This window comes from Sphaeramia orbicularis, chromosome 10 (assembly GCF_902148855.1).
Source record: "Sphaeramia orbicularis chromosome 10, fSphaOr1.1, whole genome shotgun sequence".
Taxonomy (NCBI): Eukaryota; Metazoa; Chordata; class Actinopteri; order Kurtiformes; family Apogonidae; genus Sphaeramia; species Sphaeramia orbicularis.
In genome coordinates this window covers 47470333-47490973 of record NC_043966.1, presented here as the reverse complement: position 1 = coordinate 47490973, position 20641 = coordinate 47470333, and the positions used below count along the sequence as shown (strand labels likewise).

At 38.4% G+C, this 20641-nt stretch overlaps 1 protein-coding gene across 6 annotated transcripts in view; it reads right to left on the bottom strand.

The window, feature by feature from the left end:
• The window catches only part of LOC115426787 (misshapen-like kinase 1), a 114616-nt gene that overhangs the window by 45792 nt on the left and 48183 nt on the right, over positions 1-20641 (bottom strand). For 4 of the 6 annotated variants that reach the window (XR_003936394.1, XM_030145019.1, XM_030145020.1 and 1 more), the window contains exons 15-19: positions 16536-16604; positions 11958-12302; positions 10551-10685; positions 8115-8249; positions 3027-3097 (exon numbers count right to left, since the gene is read on the bottom strand). Coding sequence is in view for 5 of the 6 variants with exons in the window: in XM_030145019.1 (XP_030000879.1) it covers positions 3027-3097; positions 8115-8249; positions 10551-10685; positions 11958-12302; positions 16536-16604 (755 nt within the window). In the remaining variant the exon portion in view is untranslated. The remainder of the gene's footprint in view (positions 1-3026; positions 3098-8114; positions 8250-10550; positions 10686-11957; positions 12303-16535; positions 16605-20641) is intronic. The other 2 variants (XM_030145022.1, XM_030145023.1) reach the window with 2 other exon arrangements.

The window sequence follows — 20641 nt, the reverse complement described above, 5'->3', positions numbered from 1 at the left end:
ATCTGCAGTTTGCATAGACCAATTGGCATTTGTGTTTTAAACAATTGTCACTAAAGTGTATGTACGAGAGTCAATAACAAAAAAAAACAAATGGAGTGGCTTCAGGAAATCTTCATATTGATGTCTAAAGCCCATTTCAGACCACAGACTTTTGACAAGATAAGCTGCAACTTGCAACAACGTACAACAATTTGAAACCTGTCAGTTCAGACCAATGCAGTGAGATGAAACAAAGATGTATCACTTCATCAGCAACAACTCTTTGTATATCTTTGTACAGCTGTTGTTGCTGTTGGCTGTTTTTGTAGGTGGTTATACTTTGTACTGTCTTGTAATATGACTGAGTGATAGTGAGTTATTTAGTACTGCTACATTAAATTTTTTCAGCTACTTGATTCCTGCAGCAATTAGGAAAAAGTAGAGGAAACACCGGATATAAAGACAGGATTTCTACAGCTGATGATAATGCTGCACTTTGTGGTAACAGTTGTAGTACATGCCATAAATACTGAGAAAAACACACACCATGTACATAGAGCAATGCTGTAAAATCAGCCTCTGGAGATCTGACAAAGTGAATTGCAAGTAACACCATCTGCCAGTTTGGGTCGAGCTGAGACTGGTCAGTTCACAACACCGCAACATTTACCTGCAACGTTGTAAGATGGTTTCATCTCATCTTTGGTCTAAACTGGGTCTTACATTAAGATTTAGGGGTATCAGAGGATATTTTAGGGGCACCCAAAATAAATAGTTCTTTCATGTCACTTGGCAAGAATTCCATTATTATATTTGAGCATATTGACATTCAAGTGTCTGAGAGCAAACAAGATTTGTGCATCTAATCCTAGCTGTGCTTATGTGCTGTGAAACATACCCCCACGATGGGAGGTTTTGGCCACTTGCGCAGTTATTCAGAGTGGTAGGAAGGTTAAATCCACGTCTGTAATTACAGATCACTGTTAAGATTCAGTGAGATGTGATGTAATGTGACACATCAGGTTCACCTATTTATGTACTGAGTCTTTTGACTTGGGCCAAGATGAGAAGCTACAGAGGGAGGATAAGTTTTTTTTTTTTTTTTTAATTCTTTCCACTGGTTTCGGTTCCTGCAGCTTTAACTTAAATTATTATAACTGATGCTGTCCAAAAAATGACTATCCTCATTGTGATATGAGCATGTCATGAAAAATTGAAAAAAGACTGCATGAAATGCCATGAATAAAAAAAAAATAACTGTATTTACACATGCCAGTAGTCCATCTGTCAGAATTTTGTGAGTTTGTGTGAAACTGAAAAAGAAATAACCAAAGCCTATGTTCTTTGGCTGAGGAAATGATTCTGATCATTTATATTTTTATTTATTTGTTTTCAAAATGCAATACATATAAGGCTTCTCATATTTGTTTATCGCAAGTTAGATTATTATTACAATGCCGTGCCCTGATGGAAGCTGTTCCTCATACTACGCAGGTCCAATTATAGCTATAATTACTTATTATAATTTTATTTGGAAAATAATAAAATATGAGATTATTATAGTGTTTCTAATTAGTCACTGTTTCAGTTTACCACTATAGAGAGAGGACTGGACCTGTGTCTTGGATACATTAGGTTTTTTGAACATTTCAATTCAGTACCAGTATGTTCATTGTCTGACAGTAAAAGCAGTGTTTATAGCCGTGCTTTGGCTGCACAGATTCATGAATGCAATGCATAATATTGGTCCTTTTGTCATATCTGAGCCATAGAAACTGGACAAGCCTCTTTTTGTAAAGACAGATATTTTGGCCTTTTTGTATGTGGATGGCTCCAGTTATTAGTTTTCGATTTATCATTAGTTTTCAATTGTATTAGTGTTTCATGAGTGCAAAAGTACTTTTATTTTGATTTCTTGATGATTTTTATTTCATTTCAGCGTTAGTTTGAGGAAAGCATTGTTTTACAGAGAGAGTCTGTAAAAGTGAGGATGGCATGTGTGAGGATACATGACATCAACTACGAACACTATTTATTCACAGTCCCCTAATGTGAAAAGGGCATTTTATTCTTGCTCATTGTGAACCATTAACATTAAGGGGGAAACAAAGCAGATTGTACCTGCAACTCAGTCTCAGTTTAGTGTGTTGCATTGTTGATCATAGTTTTTAACCACTGGATTATTTTTATTTAAGTTAACAACACTTTTTTTTCACTGCTACTTGCGGTTTTAGTCACCAGTTTTCACTTAGTAGGCTGCAGCTCTGGTTTAGAGTCAGATGAGGCCATCTTAGCAGTATTGGGTATTTTACCACAGGGGAAGCCACAGTTCACTTATTTATTTATGGATGAAAAGAAAGCCCAATCAATATTTCTCCTTCACTTTGAATTATCTGCATCTTTTAATGTTAAGATGTAATTACAGAAGAAGTACACAGGACAGTTCCACACATCTCCCTCAAATCCATTCAGTGAAGAAGAATGTGATAAGTAGAAATGATGAGACAGAGGCAGTGTAAGGAGAGGCGGTCTTCATAGAATACAGGTCAGTAAAAATATTGATACACAAAGCTGCTAAATATCTGGTGCACCATTACAAACACTGTAAGGCTAGTGACGTTCATTTTGTCCTCTGTTTATGTAATTATAATTTTCCTTTTCTTTTTTTGTTCAGATAAGGTATAGTTTTTCAGATGTTACCTGCTTGACAATTTCGACTATGATTCCAGTTTTCCTCAGAAGCGTCATCCGACGTGCTGCTGACGTGGAAGACAGGAGTCACAGTCGAAACTGTCATCCAGGTAACATCTATTAAACTATACCTTGACTGAACAAAAGAAAAAAGGAAAGAATAATTATAATATCTATAGTGTCTATAGAGATGAAGGGTACTGAAACATCAAATTGCAAGACATTGAACTTTTAACCACTACATGAAAAAAATCTGTGGAAAACTCAACTAGCCAAATCGATATAGAATATAAATACATGTAATAAAATATAGAAAATACACAGACATTGTGTAGGGTGTTTACTGTGTCTTCTACCTTGAAGCAGCCCTCTTGTGTCCCATCACCAGCTCTCTACAGTAAAACTTGGAGGTAGTTCGTTCTGGGACCTGGAAGAAGCCATATCCACAGAGACAGAGGTAAGAAGAATTATTTTAATATAATCAACAGAAAAAAACACATAAGCTTGCTGTGTCCCAGTGGTCATGACTGCTTGTTTCACTTTTCTTAACAACCCTTTACAAGATTTTTATGTTGAGCCAAGTTGGGGATCATTTAATAACAGCAATGTTTTTGTGGTTATGAAACCTTTATGTAGAACAATTTCTACTGCAGGGCCAAGTGTAATAAAACTTTAACAACCAATATCCAGATATGTATGACTGAGAATCTTTTTTTTTTTTTTTTCTTGTCTTGTCCAGCATCATAACAGCAGGATGGTAGTCTAGCTGCCTTTTTGTGCTGAACAAATTTGCTTTGCCAAGGGAAACTTCATAAAGTATATGAGGCTCCCCTTGATATTCTCCTGTCTTTATTTTGAGTTTTGTTTGAACCACATTTTGATGCTCAACCTGACATGAAAGAACAGGGGGGCAAGAGGAGGAGAGAGAGTGAAGGGGGGAGAAAAAGAAAGAAGAAGGTGGCAAAGACCCTCACAAGAGCATATCACCAGTACTAACAATAACAGCCATGGTGATAATTATAATGGTAACAATAACTAGAACCAGAACTCAGTAAACTAGGCAGAAGCCACCTGCCCCCCCCGGCAGGGGCTCCATCCAGCACACTGGTAGACTAGCCTGTCCCAGACAGCCACCCACCGCTGGCCAGTACACACCTCGATGCGCTGGCCAAGCGCCCCAGGGACCCGGAGAACCACCTCCCACCCTCAAACCCCACACCCCCTCCAGTCCCCCACACACATAGCCACATCCACATAAGCACATGCACACATAATAGACACCCAGACACACACACCACCTACACCCCCACATGTACGCTAATGACTGAGAATCTAATGAAAGTGTTTCTTAACATTTAAGCCTGTGCAAAATTTCTTCCTTCTTATACTTGGTGTGGAAATATCTGAGTCAGTTATATTTCTCCACTCTCAGCATGATGTGACAAGAGGAGCATTGTGAAAACAACATCAGATCAATGCACTGTTTGAAATGGTTTTACAACATTTCATTCTTTTCCGACTCTCTGCTTTACCAACCAGCTGGTGACTTTTAGCCTCTTGTCTCCTGGGTCATATGAGCGAGTTACAGAGAGGAAGACACACCCTGCATAGCAGGGAGTCATCCTCCTGACGAGTTGCCCACATCCTGCATCTGGCTCCTCTGAACACACAAACTGAACACACACATGATGAGCTTTGTGTGTACTGTTTGTATGGTCCCATGAAGCTCAAAAAGAACTTGTTAAAATCAGAATATGCTGACAATTACTGCCGTGAAGCTTCTCCGCAAACACACACTCTGTGATACAGAGAGATCTAGATCATGTCTGTGTATAATCAGTCAGTTCACACTGGAGATCAAATATTCAGACAGTTTCTACAACATAAAAAATAGGACCAATGGCCCTGTAGTTCACCAGAACGTTTTATCAAGAATCAATAACAAATTGAATTTGTGAGGTTGTCAGGTTCTGGTCTACGTTAAAGTCCTACGGTCTTGATGCAGGAGATTAATCTCCCAAAAGATGTGGGGGGTACTTTCACTGGAGGATAAGTCAACAAATTAAATGAAAGTCCATATATGACTTCCTATCAATGCTCAACAGCAACCATACTGATATGTCTAATCATTTCCATGTTAAAAGACATCAAAATATGAACCATTATAAGTAAAGGCAAATGCTTAATATTTCAAAAATCTGTCAAAAATTAAAACACCTAAATTTCTCAAAACTGTCAACAAACTTTGTAGACACTATTTCAAGGAAGCTACATAAAATGTACATGGCCCATTGGCCGCTGAGCTAACACTGAATTACTTCATAAGACTGTCTTAAAGAATACATTCTCCCTGCACATGTGATCCAGTACTAGACTCACTGGTCAATCATAACTGATTAGTTAATACCTATTAAAAATGTTGATTAATGCAAAAACTACATGCAGTAATTTATCATGGGTTTCCAACAAATTTTTAACAACAGTCAGACATTTTCTGGACTGCCGAGGTAATGTAACTCAGCAGATGAGCCTGCCAGTGTCACAAATGAAGTTGAGTCTGGTTCAAAGACTCTTAATTACATTACTCTTAGTTACACCAGAGCGATGCTTAAATAGTGGTTTCGTTTGTGTTCAAATGGTGTTCTGTTTTAACCCTAAGCTTACAGTGTTTCCCTGGTGGTGGAGGCGTGGTGGGGCAGCAGTTACCACTGTTACAGCATGAGGGTCTTTGATCCTTGTATCTGCATGTGTTTCTTCAAGGTGCATTTGATACAGAGAGTGTGTGATACAAAACTGGAGGATCATGTGAAATGACCCCATGTGGGTGTCAAACTGTCATGTTGTTATGACTGTATGAAGCTGTCCTTTAGATATTTGTAACTGACTGTCTTTTCAGCTCCTTTGTGGCCGTCTTTTGAACAGTTGTCAAAAATGTTAAAGTGAAGAGTTTTGGATAGGTCCTTGCTCCATGGGTTAGGACTTGCTGGTTTTTGTTACAACATGTAAGTGTTAAATTCAGAGGCTCTGCAGGTCCGTTTAAGTTGATGGTTTTAAAGCCACTCTTCTCTGTTAATGCAGTCTCAAAATGCACTCAGAAGACAGAGCAGAGAGTAATTAGCTGCTCTATCAACTCCATATGGCCTCCTGTAAGTTCAACAACATAACAATCACACTGCTTTATTGGGCTCCCCTCCTCTCTCTGTGGTAGTTATTAGTTGTTCTATCAACTCCATATGGTGTTCTGTTTGTAAATACACCTAAATGCATATTCTGTTCATACAAAACACCCAGTAGGAGGCTGTGATATCAGACAGATAGTCACAGACATGTTTTTAGTTAAAGACAGGCCTTGGGGTAAAACACAACCCCTCTCCTCCCTCACCACTACACTACCTTCTCTACACGGGGGGAAAGGGGGCACCTTTGGGTGTTTGAGGGCATGACATCCAGGAAGAAACATTTTAAAGACAATTTTGGCTTGAGAAAAAAAAAAGAAAAAGACACCCTAGACATAATATAATTTTAGTGCAATAAAAGTACGATAATTCTGAAAGAGACAATAAGCAAAACACAATTCTCAGTCAAAGTAAAGCAAATTACCACAAACATCGCAACCAGTCTTGTGTTTACTCACATAGTTTTACTGACTTTTATACCCTACTTTCACACACACAGTGACCACAAGAAAACTGTAACAAGGTCATTTCAATGTAGCTTAATTTTCTGTAAATGTGGCATGAAGACTGTAACATTTCAGGCTACTGTAACATTATTTTGTTACGCTATACACATGAGAACAACTTGATTATACCTCAATGTAATTTCATCCTCTGCTGTGCTTCATGCCTCATTGAGGAGGTTTTAGAAATTATTTTAATTACTGATTCAGGAAATGAATGAATGGGTAAATGAATTAATCTAAATCCAAACAATGGGCAGCTCAATAACACAGTGGATAGCACTGTTGCCTCACAACAAGAAGGTCCTGGAATTCTGCTTCTTCTCCCCGTGTCTGCAAAGGGCCTGTCCTCCTACCATCCCAAGACATGCACCTTAATAGGTTCACTGGCCAATCTAAATCGCCTGTAGGTGTGAATGTGAGAGTGAATGGTTGGGATGAAGTGGCAACACGTCCATGGTGTACCCCACCTTTTCCCATTTGTAGCTGGGATTAGTTCCAGTTTCCCTGGGATCCTCCAAGAGGATTAAGCAGTTCAAAAAATTAATGAATGAATCTATGTACATCTTACAAGTGAGCCAAAGCAATACTAAACATGAAAATATTTTACCCACCCTGATACATACACAGTACTTAGCATTAGCATTAGCAATTAGCATTAGGACATAGTACATTAGGAACAGTGAGCTGCCATTAAAGGCTCATGGACCAACTCCAAATCTTTATCAGTATCCTGGTCAAAGGCACTGGCAAGAGAATTAACCTTCATGTACCTGTTTTTAATGGTGGGGGAAACCAGAGCAGGAAGAATACATTAAAATTGTTTAATGTTGTGAGACTATGACAATTAACCATTCATTCATCCTTTCATCCATCCATCCATCCATCCATCCATCATAGATTCATTTTCCAAACTGTTTAATCCTTGAGAGGGTTGTGGAGTGCTACTCACTGTGTATTTATCCTCATAGTTATCAGTATTAAAAGTAGTATGAAGTAGTTCTTTCCAGTAGTGATGCTTATAATCTGCCTTTCCACTACTTGGGATCAGAAACCTAAAGACTTGTTTTTGCTGAGTAGAATATGTAGCAATGCTATGGCAAATCAAATAGCAGAGGAGCTTTCTTTTCAGCTTTGATGTTCTTCTCACAAATCTGGATATGAGACCTTAAGATTCTGCACAGGTTCTACAAACTGTGTCACACTTCCTCCCTTTACAAAGAGACCTGTTGTGTAGTTTGAGAGAAGTAGAACACTGAGCATTTGGATGCTTCTGAAATGTGATACGAGTCCTGACCTTGGTTAGAATGACAATTTTTGCATTTCATTCATTTTCCATGAAATAAATAAATACAAAAATAATGATGTGACATTTGCTGGGCTCTGTGACAGCTAAGCCTGCTCTCTAAAGTCTGGACAATATGATTTACAAGCCTGGATGTTTCAACAGGTCTACCATTTTTATCACTTCGAATGGTTTGTTGGGACATATTTTACCTCTATCAAAACACTGCACAGGCATACGCACAATGTCAGCCTCATGCAATGTGCACCACTTCCTCAGACTACAGGATGCTGAACACACACATACTTTTGCCAACCTCATAAGCTGTGAGTTACATCCTGGGTGTGACAAGATAATAATATCTACTTCCTCTGTATGACATTTACAGGAAAACAAGACACACTTCTAATTAATGGAGTCCCTTGTTTATATATGTCTTCGATGTGTACTGTGATAGAGCTTACGGGACAGTTGACTCACCTTAGGTGGGTTCTCAGAGTCCCAGAACACATCGTCAGTTGGGGACAGAGGGGAAACAGGAGAGAATGGGGAAAGAGCCATGTCTGACATAGAGCTGCTGTGATGGGCATCCCGACTGGAGCGCAAGTTAGCATTCTAAGTGAAATAAAAACAGTACAACCATAGTCATTATAACACACAGCGCACATTAATACAGCTGCAGTAAAGATGTAACCAGTACTATCACAACATTGCATATCATTAATCACACACATCAGTCATAAAGTGCATGGAAAAAAAATATAATATTCAATATTTCATAATACAGTATATTATATGGATCATGTCACACCAGCTGACCTAGGCCCTCCGTGTGTAGATACTTTTCTGGTTGCAATGTGATATAACAAAAGATTCAGGGTCCTTTTAACAAACTGAAGTAAGTAACATACCAAAGTCAGACAATACTGCATACAAAAGAACCAACTGAAACAACAAAAAAGTTGAGCAAATGGTCACGGAAGTCTGAATACTCTGAATGGCACTTCAGAGCTTCTCATCTTATGACTAGGAGGAACTAAATAAGTGATATCTGCTGTACATATCCAGTCTAGATGTCAGATGTGCCATCTGCAGTATGACATGTATAGTAAACACCTTCTTCTGCTTTACTGGACAAACTTATGTCACTTAGCTCCAGTCACAAACAATGAATAATAAAATAAATAATAAACATATACATGTAAACTATGTTTTTCCATTAGCTTGGCCTGTAATGGCTTCTGTAGTGGCTTTGGTACAAATATTAAAAATGAAACCTGCTGTATGTCATTGCTTTTTTCCTATAAAGTTTCCTATAAAGTCATTATTAATATCATTAGCTTTTCTCCCACTCAAAAGTATATTCTTGTATCTATTTGGACTGTTTGCTGTCAATTGGTTTCAACTGTCATGGTCTTCAAGGGGTTGCCTAATACATAGATTGTGATTGACTGGTAGATTCCAAAGGCAGTGCAGGCAGGCAGATCTCGTACCACTAAAAAAAGTTTTTTAGATGTTAGTCTATCATTTGTCCTACCTACAGCACTTGATTGACATACAGGGTGACCAGTCTGAGATCTCCTCTAACACATGGTCATCACACACACACTGTCAAACATGCAGTCAACTGTGTGAGCTACTGCTAAACTCCAGCGAGGCAGGTCAACTAGTTAACTTTTCCTTTATTTCAACTAAAGAAGGGGTATAAAATTAGTAGGAGAGTTGGACCAAGAAAGATACCCAAAACTTTCCCATTCCATGTGGAAAGGGAGAACTTATTTTTCACTATGTCCTATTCAGAGTCATCAGACTACATTACTGAACAGAAGTGTATTGAATTGTGCCATCAGGGTTTATGCAGTAATGCAAGGTGTGCCTATCATGTTGTATATATAAAGTATATTCAAGGGCTGCACGATTTTGGCCAAAAATAAAATCCAGATTTTTTTTCCTCTAAAAACTTAATTTTCAATTAAAATTTTTGAGTAAAACTGCAAAAGACAACAGAAGTCAGCATGTTGCTTTCGTGTGCAGCTCGCAATGCAACACACTTCTCCCTACCTCAAATCTGCGATGATATTACAGAATCGCAGAAAATTCCGTGATGGGCCCACAGTAGTTACACCAATGTAAGACAGTGACAGGCATCAATCATGCATGCGTGCATGCGTGGACCATGTAAGATGAGTGATCCCCATGCAGTTATATTTAAACTGGGGGATCCCTGTGTGGAGGAGAGCTCAGGGCTGACCCAGGACACACTGGGGGGATTATATCTCTGGGCTGGCCTGGGAACCCCTCGGGATTCCCCCAGAGCTGGTGGATGTGGCTGGGGAGAGGACTGTCTGGGCTACTCTGCTGAGGCTGCAGCCCCTGCGACCCGGACCCAGATCAGAAGAAGACAGTACGTTACAGATCCGTGTGTGGATAACGTAAGATGAATGACCCCCATGCAGTTATATTTGACTTGGGGGATCCGTGCATGGACCACAGCTTACACTGGTATCACTTCTGTGGGCCCATCACTGAATTTTTGGCGATTCCCTGATGCCATCATAGATTTAAGGTCCATTACACGGAATTCTGTGAAAGACCACTCAAACAGTTAGGAGGACGAGCCTTCCATAGCCTGGAGGCTTGCAGCCCAGAGACACAAGAGAGATGAAATCGATTTGATGATTACCCTTTTTTAAAAATCGTCCTAATTTAAAAATCTGATTTTGATTTAAAATCAATTAATCACACCGCCCTAATTGAGCATACAAATAGATATATATTTAGCAATTTTTAGTGTAGGTATAGCATTTTGACTTGGTCATTATAAAAGTAGCTTGCAAGCTGAAAAAGTGTGGGTACCCCTGCTGTATATGTGGTCATACTACACGCTGAAAAGTTTTCAGGCATGTGATATTATACCTGGCTGAGGTGAGCTCTCTGCATGGCAGGGGTACAGGGACTAGAACTGCTCCCGGAGACCAGTTTGGAGTGCATCTGAGTGGGCAGACCAGCAGCCAACAGCAGCCGCACCAAGTTGGAGTCCCGGAGATCCACCTGCAACACCACAGTCATGTTTGACAATATTCGTAGAAGTTAAGTGTTTATGTCTGCAGAAAAACCCAAACACATTCAGCGCTTCAATGTAGCGGTCTCACTGAAATCATAATTTCATTTTAATAAATACAATTTGTCCTAAACATTTTACCCTAATATACTTTACACATCAAAATACCCTTCATTTTAAAGATAATACAGAGTTGCAGAATCTTCTAGAACTGACACTTAGAGTAGGTTTCATTCCTAAATTTCTGACTCCCCATGTGATAGTGATGCCTTCACACCCAAAGATCATAATTTTTATCACTTCTAATGAAGATGTCACAGTAGCCCACGTCCCACACTGCCTCAAGAAAACATGACTAGGACGTTTCCTGTTTGCCTATTGGTATAACAGTTTTTGCATGATAAAATCATTAAAGGCAGGTCTACTCAATCCACTGTCAGTCTGGCGTGGTGGTAAAAATTCTTTTGCTTGTTTGTATTTCTTTAAACCAACGCCTTTGCAAAATTGTGTTGGGACACATACATTTAACATTCACAAATTTCTGACAAAGAAACTTGGAAAAGAAGGAAAGTAGATGAGCTGGTACAAGAATAAGGTAAGATTAGTGAGGGACCAAAAATATTAACGTATACACCCTCAACATTAATCATTTTACAGGAGACAGAAAAAAAACACATAAACATTTTCATCCTTCTGCCAATATTATGTTCATTTATACACTTTGATTTATTTAATTGGCAGAGTTTTGATGAACTAAAGCTCAGCAAAATTTAAGCAGTAACAAGCTAAAATTCTGGTTTGAATGACATCCCAGCAGAGCAACAAGATTGTTTTCCTTATTTTAAGAGAGAGACACACAACTTCACAATGCACTACTTCCTAATTCTAACAATGTTTTTGTTGCTTATGAGGACAACTTGGCATTTTTCAAATCCATTATAGTCTTCCAGTAACTATAAACCTTTATTCTAGTTTAAAGAAATCTAGCCAAGCAAACGCTACCAGTCATTTTTTTTTGCTTACAAGAGAGTTTGGTTGTATTTTAGTACATTTGAGTTCTTTCTAGAAGGTTATTTTTGCAGTGTAGATTATTTGACAAAGCAAACAAACGCATGACAGAACATAAAGACTAAAGCTGTTAATCCAGTGACAATAAATCACTCAAGAGAAGTGGGGAGGGATAGGAAAGGGAAGGGTAGGCATGTGGTGTGGGCTGTAAAGGTGATAAAGGGTGTGACATGGCTGAGGAGGCGGGCTTTTACCGCTGAGCACTGGCTGTTTATGGGGCGGCTTGGTGATGAAGCAACAGCAGTGGCCATGGTGGCAGCAACAGCTGTATTTCCAGGAGCGACCGTTAGTTTCTGGATGGCCGCCACAGGCTTCTCTCTCTGCCTCTGCCTCTCTCGCTCCCTCTCCCTTTCTCGGTGTCGGTGGTCGTGCTGCAGTGACAGGAGCTGGGTTTGGTCTTTGGGGAGGGTGCGGTGTGATCGTCTGCCCGCTGAAGGCTGCTGGTGTTGGGCTATAGGCTGGGGCTTGGGTTGCTGCTGGAGCTGAAGCTGAGCATGTGGAGCCTTACGCTGAAGCAGCTGGTTTGGAGCCACTGCTCTCTATGTAGCAAACATGAAAAGCACACATAGGAACTGACAGAACCTGGGAGGGCCTTGAACAAAAGTTCAGACACAAACTGCTTCGCCTTTGGCCTATCTAACTTTGACTTGTCCTTCAGACAGATTACCATGAGGAGTCAAGTTTAAATTAAACAAAGAAAACACTGCATTTATCAGAGACATGAATGGATTATTAGTAATTGTCTATTGTTTTCAATTTATTTTTTCCACCCAAATTTCTAGTGTTAAAATCCTTGTTTGACCACCCTAATACATAAAACACCACATTGAGTACTTAAGCCAACTCACGTAATATGCACAGTCTAGGAGGGGTATAATATTCTGGGAATAAATGGAAAAAATCTCTGAGATGTTTAAATTCTAAATCTGTAATAAAAAATTACAATTTCAATATTCACAAATTTCAAAAAAAAAAAAAAAAATAGACACTTGTAAAAGAAGGAAAGTCGATGAGCTAGTATTATGACAGGTATAAGCTTAGTTTTATCATTTGAGGGACCTAAAATGTAAACAAACCCTCAACCTGAAAAAAAATTACGAGACAGAAAAAAAAGAACGACAGAAAAACATTCATTCTTCTCCCATTAGTATGTTCACTTACTTAATTTGATTTATTTAACTGGAAGTTTTTTTTCCCAATTTGGATTGTGTGACTGTTCTTATGACACAATGACCAATTTTACAAATCAAATTTTACATGAGGAAAACCCCTTTCGGAAATTAACCCCAAGTGATAAATTATTATTAATTTCATCTTATTACAACAATAATGACAGGCAATAGTTTCAGGTTGTGTTGTGCTCTAAGACTCCCAGGATCTGTTGAAATTGACAAGACAAGACATTGCTGCTGCATTAAAACCTCACCAAACAAAATGCTTTATCATCAAACTTGTAAAGACACACACTTGAAACAGAAAGCAGAGAAATATAGCAATCATGCTACACCAACAACAAAGCTTGGACATGGGACAGCTTCTTTGGCTGCTTCTCACTTGAAAATCTGGTTTGCAAAGCAAGCACAACTTTCTCCAGAGGAAATGCAATAAAGAACCACAGCTGTCATCCATACTTTCTGAGAGCTAAAGCTGCTAGAAAGTCCCTTGTTTAACAGAATTTACAAATGTTTCTTATTGCCCTCAGTCATAACTTAAAAATTACAGATCTGTAGATTTGTCACATTATTATTTTATGTGGAAAAAAATGATTTTCAAGTGTCAAAACCACAAGCTTGCAGTCATTTTCTCACGAAAATCAGAGTTTGTGTTGTACATGCAGCATACACAGATGTACACAACTTTGCTACAGTGACCCCTTCATCAACACCCTTGGGTTACAATATCACTAGAAAAGAACATTATTATTTCTGTTTTACACACTAAAATGGTTGTCAAAAGCCAACTGAATAACACATGGGAATGCAACCATAGAGGATAACTACCATTAACCATTAACATTCATTGCTGTTGCTGCTGTTTTCTTGAACAACATGGGACACAGAGCTAATATACTAACATACCTCATCTAAACAGCATAGTTGATCATGATGACCAGCAGCCTTCTCTGAGCCTGAAAACAAGACTATTCACAACAGTATGACAAAACCCTCCATGGCAGTCATCTGCAATGCAGCATCCAAATCACCACATTAGAATGGTGAGCTGTGGACTGTTACACAAACTATGCACACATTCTGCACAAATTAGGTCCACATTCAACAAAACATTTAAATCATTCAGTTTACCCCTGAAGCCTTATCAGAGTTTAAATGAACAGTGCCATATTTTTAACGACTCTGATGTCCTCTCAAAACTATTAAAAACAGTGGCGCAGAAAAAGTTTTTACCATCCAGTGACAGGATAATATGTAACATATGTGAATTAATTCAAACATTTAATTTAAAATGTGTAAATGGATCATAACAGACCCTAAAAAACAAGATCATCCTCCCATGTCTCATCTACCTCAGTGCCATCTCTCTTCTTTCAACTCTCCCAATAGACTAAGAGCTGAAATACCTATCACACTACACTCTTGCTATAGTTGTGGTTGAAAGGTACCGCCAACAAGATCATAAAATGATTTTGTTACACAACACTTGATGATGTTACAGTTTTAACAACTCAGTAAATTAGCACTTAGCATTAGTACACCCTTGACCCTTCTAAAGATGGCTATGTCCCTTTGCATCTCTGCAGCTCAGCCCCTTTTGTCCAAATATGATCACTTCAAAAAGGCAACACAGTGAATATCATAAACCACCAACTTCAAAATTGCAGTTCAGAAAACAATGCATAATGTCCGAGTTCATCCACTAATAATACACTCTATGTAAAAGGGTGATAACTCTACAACAGTCCTGTAAATAACAGAGACATCAAACAGTGCAACTATCAAATAAACTGGTTCTTATTATTGATTAAACAAACACATTCATTACAAAATTGCCATTCATTCATTCATTTTCTGAACCATTTCATCCTTGGAAGGACTGACAATGCTAGTGTTTTACACTGTTGATACCATAGTGGAGCTTCAGAGCACTGAGGAACTCAGAAGCAACCATATGGATTTTCACAAAAAAATTACCACAGAAGTCCTACATAGAAATCCCATGACACAGACATGTAGGTACACTTCTTCACATATGTTACATATTGAACCTTAAAATAAATTATCCATGCAATGGATCAGATGGTGCAACCTTTCACATGTTAATATAATGTTCAGAAACTGTAGAAATTACATCAACTCGGGTTATGTGTGAATTTAAAACAAAGCTGGTGCAACTTGTTACTGAATGTACACACAAGTAAACTATCCCATAAACAGAAAAACACAGGCCAAATGAATCCACCTGGTAAATATAAGTGTATTCTAATGAGGTGTAATTTAAAGACATACTCAGTATCAGAGTACCAGAAAGAGAGGAACAGAAAGATATGGAACTTAAGGAGTAAGAGAGGATGAGATGTGAAAAAGTTTTAATAATGACGTGACAACAAAAACAAAACAAGATGTTTGGTGAATTTCTGTTAGAAACACCCTACCGAGACTAGACAGTAGTGTTTTGGTAGAAAAACTAGAGGCAAGATTTAGAAATGAAATAGGATGCAAGCTGTGAAGAACAGAGAGAGTGATGAGGAATAGGAAACAAGTGAGTAGAGAAGAGAGGAGGCGTGCTGCGAATGGCAGGGGTATGGTGAGACATGGAGACAGAGAAGGGCGGCTTTGAAATTAAAGTGATGGCATGCTGCGATAAACACTGGCTTAAAGGCTCGACAAGTTCTGGCACCACTGGTACAGTACAGAATAATACACAGTTGTGACTCTAACTGGGGTCACAGACAAACACAGCACCTCTCTCCTTGATTTCAGAACCTCAAAACAGTGAACTCCTTCACTTCTGTGAAAGGTCCAAAACACTCTTTCACTCGTGCATAAATCTGACATATTATGTATCTATGTCTGTAAGCGCTACTCTTGTTCTCTTGACTTTACATCACAGTTCCTTTTACATGGGGTCATGGACATAAATAACAGCAAACATCAGCATCTAATTCAATATGAAGCATGTTTCCTTTCTACTTCATGAAATTTTCTTCTTACCAACTATAAATTTCTACACTGCTGTTTACACAGTCATTAAAACACAATGCAACCCCCCCACCCCACCCCCCCCAAAAAAAACCCCATCATCTCAGTTACATATTTACCTCATCAAAACAGAGGCAACAGATGACAAAGGAAGGATAACCATATCACAGAGGTAACACAAGCAAGAAAACAGAAGACAAGAAAGAAACAAACAGCAACAGGAGAGAAAAAACAAAAGATAGAAAGGAAATGTCATAATAAGGACAGAAAAACCAACAAACATGCAAAGACAACCCAGACAAAGAAATATAACGATGATGAAAAGGGAGACAGAGCAGAAATATATTCAGAAGAAGGAAAAAACAAAGAAACAGGAGAAAGAAAATCTGGGATAGAAACACAAAAAAAAAACGAGAAATTCTTCTGAAAACCTTTTACCTGAGTGAACCCACCACATTGCAGACTCTGGGGCGGTGCCCCCACTGACCAAATCCATCAACAGCATTAGAAATCACTTAACTTTCAGAATATTCATGAAAAAAAACCCACATGCATGAAAAATGGACGACTAATGATAACGCAGAGCGAAAGAAGATGCACTTGAATGTTTGTTACCTGCTCTGCTGTGGAGTCCAGAGGCCTCATTGACACATCGCGTCCAGTCCGCTGTCTGCCTGCCTGCTCCTGACACATGCACAAACACCAACAGACGCATGCACGGTTAAAAAGACATGGGTCAAACTTACGTTACAAGTGCTACAGGATCCATTTTAAGGATACATCATTTACACTTAATGCAAATATTAAGTAATTCATATTCCATAGTAGTATATGCTCAAAAACATAGGTATCGTAAAATACAACCCCCCAACACACACAGACTATTACTGTAATCAGGATACACTAAGCTGAATTCTAAGAGGTGGCAACTAAAATATTCAGAGTTTGCAAGATGGCAAGGAGCTTTCAGCCAACGCCTTCAACTCTGAATATTTTATTGACCTCGTTTTAAAGTTCTCCTGGAAAATTCTGGTATATCCAAGTATTCCAAAGTGGATTTGGACATTAATGTTGTTAAAATGAATCCAGTCTGTTTACATATTTGCAGTTTGCTGCACTACTGTCTTCCAACTGTATTTCAAACTCAGGAACATGTAGCTATACCAGGGATTAAAGCAAAAATTTTTCATCTGACTGAAAATTTTCTTCTGGTCAAAATCACTGGCCACTATTAAAAATGATGCAATACAATACTACTATAGCGTACAAGTTTATATAGTCAAATTTGGCAATACTGTAAAACACACTGAATGGGAGAGTGTACAGGTGTAGAAGATTAGTAACATGGATAGAAAAAATGTCATGAGTGGTATTGGTGGGGGGTCTGGGGGTCCTCCCCCAGAAAATTTTTAAAGCTTCAGGTCAATTTTGGTGCTCTCTGGTTAATTTTAAAGGGTATGAAAACCTTTGAAGCAAGTGAAAATAATAACTAGGAGAAAACCTTACTGCAAAAAATGAGTGAAAAACTTTTTATATAACAATTTAGGAACTCCTAAAATATAACTCCAACAGCACATGAATTTTGGGGAAAATGTCTGTGTAAATGTAACCCTAACCAACTAATCTTTTATTTTTTCTGCTTTTTGGCACTGCAAATACCAAGGGTGTTACTCATTCATTCAATGTTATTTTCGTACTGTACCACACAGATAGAAATAAGATGCTAAACGGGTCAAAATAAAGCACTTATGCAGTCGGGCGCATAACCGCGTAAGGCCGCGGCGCGCACAGCCGCACACACGGGAAGGGCACATACACACAAACACACACACTATATACCGGCAAGAGGAGATAAGCTATGAACCCAAACATGAAGGTCCATGTAGATCAGTTCTGTCTTCTTCCCTTTTCGCTGTGGTTCTTTCATAATGAAAGCTACTTGTTAGCACTAAACTAAAGTTAGCGTCTGGAGGCTGAACTTCAATAAAGCTGAACTTGTCCATGTGTTTCTGAGGCACATAATGAGCAGCGTTTCCTTCCAAAGATAAATAGTCATCAATCTCTCCTCCCGACATAAAAAAAAGAAGTCATCTTATTATCATCGCTGTTAAACCTATCAGCCCCCTGTGCGTGGCGTGCCTGTGTTAAACACCTGCAGACCCAGGACAGGATCGCGGTGCCAACTGGACTCCGCGAAACACGTGGGGAAGTTACTTCAATATGACTTTTTTCCCCCTCAATTTTTCCATTTGACGGAAATCCGTCGTGGTGACGGAGAACTTTAATCCCTGAGCTATACAAATGGAACAATGGTTTCTTTCTAATTCTACAGCAACAAAAAATTCAGATTTAAGTAATACTCATTTTATTTGGGACTCATTTTCCTTGTGGCTATTTTTGTGTCTAAATCAGAATCTAAATGTACATCTACAGTCGTTGGCAAAGTTGCCCAATACACACAGTACAGCTCCACTGTACTGACTGGTATTACAGTACATGTACAGATATAACTGCCTCTTTTATCCATTTGTAAGAGAAAGGAAGAAAACAACTCCTAGTACAGTCTTGACCCCTAAATGTTGGTAAATTCAAAATTTTTCTTAATACAATAGTGGCATTATACAATCCTTGTTAGCTGTTAGCACAGTGCTAATCCCTGACCTCATTAAATAACATTATACCAATAACACCATACAGTATGAATTACAAATATTAAATGTAGAAATACTGGAAGACTAGTGCATCCATGGGAATGGGGAAAACATGCATATATGTACAGTTGGGTGATTTGACCAAAAAATTTTATCTGGATCTGTTTTAATGTCTTTGACAATTGATGATTTTAACTGATGTTTCATTCACAACATATAATGTATATTATTACAAAAAACAGGTTGCATTTTGCAAAGAAAAACACAAATTTTGTAATTTAGGTATCTTCGGGGTGGAAAAACAAACAAACAAACAAAGTAGTCTGTTGGTTAAAATCTGCAACCTCCCCTCTCAATGTCCTCAAATATTAAACAATAAATCTTTGAAATACTCCATCTAATAAAGCCGTTATACGTGCTTCTCTTGTTCAAGGAGACTACAGCCTATCCCAGAATGCATTAGAAAAGAGTCTGGGTAGACAGTAAAGACATCTCTCAAAAGATGAACTTACACGACCTACTTTCTCAAAACAATGAAGTGGTAAGGGGAGTGGTAGGAGTAGGGTTGTGTAAGTACATCACTGCTGATTCACTTTTCAAAATGTGTCCTGTGCAGGGATTTCAACCTTACTTCTGTTTTATTTTACCCACCAAACTGCACTTCATATACACACAGCTCGAGATATCATATCAATCATTGTGCAACTTAACTGGAACTGCTGCACATGTTCTTCATATGACAAAACAAAAAATGCCGTATCACACACTCACTGAACCTGTCATAGAATTAAATGCAGATGCATTCAAACTTAATGAAGCATCAGATAGGTCCATTACGCATGTTGAACTTAATGACTTTGAGGTGATTTGTATAATCACAAGCTAAGACGCACAGAGTGTTCACCCCCCCACACACACACCTAATATAACTGGACAGATATTAATAGCATTGAAACACAGTATCTTCTACATGAAGAAATCACAGTCACTAAACTGCTCACTGGTGTTAATATACATCTATTTGAAGCCATTGGTGTGTGGGATAGATTCATTAGGCATGGGTTAAAATTTAATGACTAAAGGATGAATCTGAGAGATACAAAGACAGAGCTATGTGTCTTTGTTTAAAATGATGTGGATGAGCAGAGACATTGGCCCTGCTTCACTAGTGCTCGCACATACACATAGCTACAACTTTACAGAAAGAGCCACTTTTTTTTATTTCCTACAGATTTGCATGATGTTCTAAATTAATTTCGACAAGACTGAGGATATTTTAGTAGAGGGTTTGAGAAAGTTTGAGACTTTGATGTAAAAAGAAGCAGCAGAATTGAGGCAAAACCAAGGAATTTTATTCAAACTGACTAAATTATAAAAGCCTTTGAAAATACAGGTATGATGGTATTTTTTAAATATATACCATCCTCGGCTATTAAAAATGAATCCCTAAAGATTTTATTCACCCTGTACGTGCACAATGAAAGCACCATTTGATGTAAAATTTTAAAGGACGGCATATAACAAAGCTTGTGTTCCTTGTGTTATGATGGGATCAAAGGTGATGGAAAAGTTCACTTTCTGCGAATACCATTATGTCTTTCACACACAATGATTATAATATGTAAAGACCCTCAGCTGAAATAAGCCCACCATTTCTAACAGAGGTGTGACGCAAGCTGATGGGTACAACTGCTGCATCAGAGCTGTGTGCATTGTACTGAGCTGTAAGTCTTTTGGAAGAAGACAAGTTCATGTGTGAACTTTCTACAGCATCAAATATGGAAGAATGAAAACACAAAAGGCCAGATCTACTAAGGGTTTGTGTGTATTACAATGTGTGCAAACTCACTGCACACGCAAAAAAAAAAATGTACAAACTGATTTAATAACAGTGTGCACTAGGGCTGCACGATTCTGGCAAAAATGTGAATCACAATTCTTTTGCTTAGAATTGAGATCACAATTTTCTGGCACAATTTTTTTCACAAAATGTTTATTGTACCGCTGTCAATGAAAATGGGTTCTTTTACCTCTGATTCGCATCTTTCATATCACTCTCCAAGTAGTTTG